This window comes from Mustela erminea, chromosome 13 (assembly GCF_009829155.1).
Source record: "Mustela erminea isolate mMusErm1 chromosome 13, mMusErm1.Pri, whole genome shotgun sequence".
Lineage (NCBI taxonomy): Eukaryota > Metazoa > Chordata > Mammalia > Carnivora > Mustelidae > Mustela > Mustela erminea.
Genome location: NC_045626.1, coordinates 754,991 through 762,500, shown reverse-complemented (window position 1 = coordinate 762,500; position 7,510 = coordinate 754,991). Strand labels below are relative to the sequence as shown.

The window sequence follows — 7,510 nt, the reverse complement described above, 5'->3', positions numbered from 1 at the left end:
TTCTTCTAAATAGTAGGAGTACCTGGTCAGTTCCTCCCAAAGTACATGTTAAGATTTTGATTGGGTTTGTGTTAAAAATACAGATCAATTGATAGGCATGTGACATCTTTGCATTCTGATTTTGGAAAATGATGTGTTCTGTGTGTTTTGGTTTTATATAATGTCTTTCAGGAATGTTTGTTAGTTTTCGTTGAGAGAACTTGACTTCCTTGTCTTACGGGTTACTGTCTCATCTCAGTTTTCTTATTGCTGGAACGAGCTTATCTGAAAAATACTTTATTACTCTTTATTACTTGTGTTTATGCACTTGTTTTCTGGGCCATTAGTTTTTTTTTTAAGATTTTATTTATTTATTTGAGAGAGAGAGCATGAGAAGGGGGAGGGTCAGAGGGAGAAGCAGACTCCCCACGGAGCAGGGAGCCTGATGCGGGACTCGATTCCGGGACTCCAGGATCATGACCAGAGCTGAAGGCAGTGGCTTAACCAACTGAGCCCCCCAATTGTTTTTATATTTGCTTACATCCTTGTACTTTCTTTGGGGTTCATTGGCTTTTCCCCTCTGCTTTCAAGTGGATATTTAGCTTGTGCTTTAACTTCCTTTATATATTGTATGCATTTAAATATATACATTTTCCTCAACATTTTCCTTTGGCTTTGGCAGAATGGTTTCACACACTTTGCTGCATGAAATTGAGTTTTTGTTATCATTTCATTAAAAGCATTTTCTAATTTCCATTGGGATTTCTTTTTTTATTTTTTTTTAGATTTTATTTATTTATTTGACAGACGGAGATCACAAGTAGACAGAGAGGCAGGTGGGGGTGGGGTGGGAGAAGCAGGCTCCCTGCTGAGCAGAGAGCCCGATGCGGGACTCGATCCCAGGACCCTGAGATCATGACCTGAGCTGAAGGCAGAGGTTTAACCCACTGAGCCATCCAGGTGCCCCTGGGATTTCTGTTTTGACTGAAGAGTTTTTTAGATCTTAATAATTGACCCTTCTTCATTCATGTTAGAAAGAGGTAGCTTTATCCCACAACATCTCGTTTTTACCTTTAACGACGTATGTTTGTTTGTATTACTTGCTTACTGACAAGCAATCCATTTCTTTATCGTGTGTGGGTAAACCTTTACTGAGGTCTTAAAACTGTATGCATACTTTATGAAATTGTGTGAAGCATTCTTACTCTATATTTTTTCTTTAGTTTGATACAGCTTTTCCAGCTGACAAAAACATTAGTAATGGTTAAATGTATGAATAGCGAATACTTATATAAGTTTATATGCTATAGGTACCTTTGAGGTTTTATTCTTTTCTGCCTTACGAGAGACTGTCTCTCAGCTTTGTAGGGTTTTTTTGGTTTGTTTGCTCAGTTGTACATTTATTCATTTAGTCAACATTTAGTAAGTGTTTTATTTATGATGTGTTCTGTTTTGTGTTAGGCTTTGGAAGAATCCTATTCTCACTTTCCAGGGCTATTTGCTCTACTAGGGAGGACATAATTTTTTATAGGACAAAAGCTGCTATATTGTATGCATGAGTTTAGTTAACAGAGAGGCCACAGAAAAGCCAATATTTAACATTTTTCAGAAATGGAGCAGTTTTCAAGTCATCACAAATGCTGTTTTCATGGTTTGTTAATAGGGGAAAGAATCGTAAAAAAGTCCAACTAAAAAATTAAATTAATTTTACAAATTATACAAATTATTGTTAATTGCTTCAGTATAAATTTTAATTATAACTGTTTTTTTAGTTTTTGCTAGCTATTTCTACTTTGTAATGGAATGGTATTACTTTATAAATTTGCATATAGGTAATTAGTGTTTTATATTACTTTCTGCAGAATCAAAGAATTCCATCGGACATGGTATTTCTTAGGACATCAGAAAAAGCAGGTATTTTCATTTGTATTAAATTGATGGTCATTTAGTATTTTAGTTTATTTTTCGCTTTGAAAGGTAAAAGTTAAATTTATTGTTATAAAAGTTTTCTTCGATTGATAATACATTGAATTAATTCTAAATCACATTTAGCTATGATATTCAGTATGATCTTTACTGTGTATGTTTGTTTTTAAAAATATAATCCTATCACAACCTTTAAGTCAAATGAGTGCTTCCATTGAAAGCTATATTGCTACCTAAGTAATTAAATGATGATGTTGCTTGAAATTTGATTGCTATTCTGTATTTGCAGTTTTATTAATTCAGCAAACGTTTATTTACTGTTACTGTGTGGCAGCCACAACTTGTCTGTCCCTTGGGACACAAAGGGAGCGAGACTGAGTTGTTCCCTTCAGAGAGGTTATGATTCACTTGTGTGTGGATATACAGCCGTTGACAGTAATGCTCTGACTATACAGATAGTGTAAGTCACACAGACAGTGTGTAGGTGACTTGAAGTGGGCTTCATGGGGTAAATGGTATTTATATGACCTGGGCTCTCCCCAGTGAGAAGAAGGTTTGGAAAGGGGAAATGAGTCAGAAGTCTCATATCTAGGAGAAGAGCTGTGTGTTAGAAGTCAGGAAACCCAAAATCTAGTCTGCTTTGGCCAATTCTTAGTTATATGATGTAGACACATGGTCACACATTTTCTTAACGTCTAAAATAATGGAGAGGTTTATCAGGCAATGCCCAAGTTCCTTTTGCCTTGTGTTTCTGACTCTGTTGAATAAATGGATAATATTTTTATGGAAAGCTCAGCATGTTATTTTTTATTGGAAATTCAACATATGTATTATTACCTATAGTATGGTGAAAGCTCTAGAAAGCACAAAGTTAAAGTTTAAAGTTTTTAATTAATTAATTATTTTCATTTTTAAATAATCTCTACACCCAGTACGGGGCTCGAACTCCAGACCCTGAGATCAGGAGTTGCGTGCTCTTCCAGCTGAGCCATCCATGCACTAGAGTTGTTAATTTAGTTTTTCTCCAGGTGTAAACAGCATTTTTTAAAAGGGATATCCTGAGAAAGAAAATAAATGTTTTTTCATCAACTGTAGTTACGGTTATTTACTTCGTCAGATGAGGCTGCATTAGCAGGAGAAGAGTCCAGGGACCCCGAATAGTCAAGTTCGCCTGGTACACCTGCTGGCTACCGTGTTCCTCAGTGGGCAGTTTTGTTCGTCTGTGGAGCTGACTGGAGAGCTCCCCTTCAGTCCGTTTCGCTTTCTTCTCAGAAACACAGTAGACTCCCTTGCCTGTCCAGTGAGATGGGCTGTGCCCTGAGGTCTGGCCAGGAGAGGCCAGCTGACCGCCTCCGGGCCCGGTCGCCACCTCTCTCGCAGCGGTCAGCTCTGTCCTTCCCGGCGCCGGCGCGGTGTCCAGGACGAGGGTGATCTTCGAAGCCTTCTGTTGAAGACCGTGGTTTCCCACACAGGTTCTTGACGGACTGTGTGGGACAGAGCTCCCTCCTCTTCCCTTGTAGCTGACTCAGAGAGAAGCGTCTGAGTCCCAGACCTCAGGCGCTGGTCTCCCGGGGTGGCCCATGTTCCGTCCCAGCGGCGGCGCAGCTCCAGCTCTTGCTTTCATTTCTTGCCTGTGTAGAGCTTCAGGGCCGCCCAGGCGTGAGAGGGTTAAGCCTTCAGGTTTTCCTGGGCGTGTGTGCAGCTCTGCACAGGCAGGCGGCTTTCCGACTCCCAGGAATGTGTTAGAATTTTTCAGAGCCTCCTTCAAGTCTTCCGATTTTCCCTGTTTTCTGTAAGTTTTTTGTTTACCACAGTTTTATCACCAGCTGAGGTAGCTGTGGTGTTAAACAATTGCCACTGATTGTTTTTTAACAAACAGTTCAAAGGAAACACTTATAATAAACGGGCTCTGGGTCAGGTCAAACTCAGGCAAAGCCGTACTTGGTCAGGTGATCACGGTTCTCTGGGCATGGACTTGGGAAACTCCAGGCCTGACTGTCCCCATCCGTGGTTGCTGGAGTATCCGTGATCTCAGCTGCTGTGGAACCGAGGAGTAGGGAGAAGAGGGCTTGGGAGTGGGAGGAGTCAGAGCAGCGGGCGGCTCGCGCTCCGCTTGAGCCAGCCGTGTTTCTTGGGGTTGTTGAAGGTGTTTGATGATTCTCCAGAGTTCTGAAAAAAGTTGCTTTTGATTATTTTTACCGATGTTCTCTCTCTTACAGTTACGGAGAAATGGATTTTCGGAGATTTTTACATTTCCATCTCTGTTTACATCACCCACTTGTTTGTGATGTTTGTCTTTGTTTCTGAAGGAATTCAGTATAATGAATAGCCGGCATGTTTGCGTTTGAGACATGCTTCTTTATTACTTGCCCTCTTAATGACTGGTATAAATATATATGAGATTAACAATATTATCCTAGGGGTGCCTGGGTGGCTCAGTTGGTTAAGACTCTGCCTTTGGCTCAGGTCATGATCTCAGGGTCCTGGGATCGAGCCCCGCATCCGGCTCTCTGCTCAGACGGGAGCCTGCTTCCCCGACCCCTCTGCCTGCCTCTCTGTCTGTGAAATAAATAAATAAAATCTTTAAAAAAAAAAAAAAGAATATTATCCTAAATATGGAAATGGTTTTCAGATAATTAACTTAAAGGAAATAAGGTTTTGTTAGAAGACAAAAGAAGGAAATCCAGCCCTTTAAAAACTGAGAGATCATGAGAACTCTCCATTTTCTAGAGGATTCTGAAGGCTGAACAACTTACGAAGGCCTTGTTGAAGGTCACATGAGGAACAGCAGTTTTGGTTCTCAGCCTCTGAGAAACGTACAGCAGCAGCACAGAGATAGAATATTAGAGCATTAGGCAAATGAGATACTCTGTATTATATTAGCTTTGGATCAATAACATTATATCTAAACCGATGATGTTTTAAAAAAACACTTTCTTTCCCTCTAGTTTTCCCTTGGCTTTCATGTTATAGGGACGTGTTTTAGTGTAATGATACTTAATATTTTGGAGGCCCTAGATCTCTTCGAGAATCTTTTTTTTAAATTCTTTGAAAAGATTTTTATTTATTTGACACAGAGCACAAGCCGGGGTGGAGATAATGGAGAGGGAGAAGCAGGCTCCCGCTGAGCGAAGATCCTGATGGGGAACCTGATGCCAGGACCCTGGGACCATGACCTGAGCCAAGGCAGATGCTTAACTGACTGAGCCACCCAGGTGCCCCTGTCTTTGAGAATATTAAGAATTACCACCTTGTTCCCCAAAAAAGTGTATATAGTGGCATGTATGCTATACTATTGGATCTGACTTAGGACCTTACTGTAGTCTGTTCAAGCTTACAGTTTCTTGTTTGTTTGTTTTTAATATTTTATTTATTTATTTGACAGAGCACACAAGCAGGGGGAGCAGCAGAGGGAGAGGGAGAAGCAGGCTTCCTACCAAGCAGGGAGCCTGACTCAGGACTCGATCCCAGGATCATGGGATCATGACCTGAGCCAAAGGCAGACACTTAACTGACTGAACCACTCAGGTGCCCCTAAGCTTACAGTTCTGTTACATTTCTTAGTTTTATTATTTTTTCTATCAAATTTAAATTGTTAAAATCATCACTGATTGTAGATATACAGATGCTAAAATGTCAGATTGCTATTTCATGCTGTTTCCCTCTTTTTCTCAAATTTACCAAATAGCTTCCCAGCTGGGTAAAATATGTGTCATAGTATTGCTTTAAATCAGGAATTCTTAGCTTTGGAAATTCTGTTTCTGCAACCTTAAGTGATTATTTAAAATTTTTAATTGTCTCTTTTTCAAAAGTACACATATTTAGAAGTTTTGTATATCAGCTGACACTATTGGTATTATTTTATTACTTTTCAGTTTCAGTTCAGAAGAATCTGATAGTGCATTGTCTGTTAAAATAAAAATCTTGGGGTAATTGCGTGGCTCTGTCCTTAAGCCTCTGCCTTGGCTCAGGTCATGATCTCAGGGTCCTGGGATTGAGCCCCGCATCGGGCTCTCCGCTCAGCAGGGAGCCTGCTTCTCCCTCTCCTGCTCCCCCTGCTTGTGTTCCCCCTCTCGATGTATCTCTCTTGGTCAAAGAAATAAATAAAATCTTAAATAAAAATCTTCAAACCCTAGCCAGTAGAAAAGTCTTAAATCTCTGAGGTGTGTCCGAGCTTGGACATTTGCAGCTCAGGGAGGCTCTGTGGTGCCACGCTGGCTGTGTGTGAACGCAGGGCCTTCTGCGGGGCCGGCATCCAATTGTCCGGAGTGCGGATGCAGTCGACGGGTCCGGGCTTGGAGGGCTTCGATTCCAATTAATCAGTTGCTTCATCGGTTTCTTAATTCAGATCAAATATCTCCTGAATGCACACAATCCTTTTAGTGGTATTAAGAGAAATTAATGCTTTAGAACTGATTTTCATCAATCTCTTATAAATGCCAATATCTTTTTCACTTGCCTCCTAAGTGATGACATTATAGTTGAAGTGTTTGGGACATAGTACAATGGCTCAGCTGTCACCTGTTAGTGGGGCAGAGGTAGGTAAATGACACTGTACTCAACCACATTCTCTCCCTGGTGCTATTCATCTTCCCAGCAGCTTAAAAATTTCATGCAGAGTCATTAAGTCACATAAATGATTTAGGAATCAAGTTTAATGGCGAACGACCTGGTATTACATATGCAAAGTCAATGTCTATTTTTCTTTTGCTGGGCACGTACTGTCCCAGTCTCTTCCAGAGCTATTGGACTCGTGCGCTGTTGCGGACGGTCTTCTAGTACTACAGGAGAGCTCGTCACGGCGTATGACAGGCTCCGGTGCTCAGCCGCGCCGTGTCCCATCCGTCACTTCAGCACCACTTGACGCAGCTCTCCTGTGTGACACGTGGCCTAGTGGATCTTAATTTGATTGTCATTAAACCTGTCCTTTCCTGTCAGCTCTTGTCAATTATACAAAATAAAATCAAGTATTCATAAGAAGTCTGTAACGGGATATAAGCAGACGATTTAATAATTCAGTTTCGCCCAGCCTTAGCTGGCCTCCCATGTGGCTGGCGCCGGCCGTGGCACGTCAGCAGGTCCGGTACGTTGGCCGTACTTCTGCTCTTGCCACAGTTCCTGCTCTGTTTAAATCCGATCAGTTACTGCGAGGCTAGCAGTGCAGGCTGTGCCCCAGGGTAAGTCCTAGATCTGTTGCCCTGAATTTTTAAAACAGCGGAGCGAAGCGTGTCCTCTTTGAAGACAGCTGTATTGCTTCCAGTGCCCAGTAAGCTTCCAGAGCCCGGCATTGCTTTCACCGAGAAACGTGGGATGTTTGCAGTGTAAGAGGCTCCCTTCTTCCTGCTTTCTGTGTTAGAAAGCAGACCGAGAGCAGAGCTGTTGGCACTGACGTCTCAAAGTACGTGTCAGACAGAATCTAGAATCCGGTCCCTCTGTGCTAGCTTCTGTATCAGAACACACACAGGCCCACACGCGCACATACGTAAACATGCAGGTCTTTAAAAGGAGTAAAATCAACTTTGAAATTTGTTCAACTGTAAAATAACATCCATTGCAAGTTTTCTTGTACTCCTTGTTAGTGAAAGCAGTGTGTAAAATACTCTCC

The 7,510-nt window shown here is 41.5% G+C and overlaps 1 protein-coding gene across 4 annotated transcripts in view; it reads left to right on the top strand.

Annotated features, from left to right (window-relative positions):
* Positions 1 to 7,510, top strand: part of ATP9B (ATPase phospholipid transporting 9B (putative)) — a 222,078-nt gene that overhangs the window by 71,094 nt on the left and 143,474 nt on the right. For 3 of the 4 annotated variants that reach the window (XM_032310714.1, XM_032310716.1, XM_032310718.1), the window contains one exon: positions 1,842 to 1,893. The exons of the other annotated variant lie outside the window; for it this stretch is intronic. In XM_032310714.1, coding sequence (XP_032166605.1) covers positions 1,842 to 1,893 — 52 coding nt within the window. The remainder of the gene's footprint in view (positions 1 to 1,841; positions 1,894 to 7,510) is intronic. 4 annotated transcript variants of the gene reach the window in all.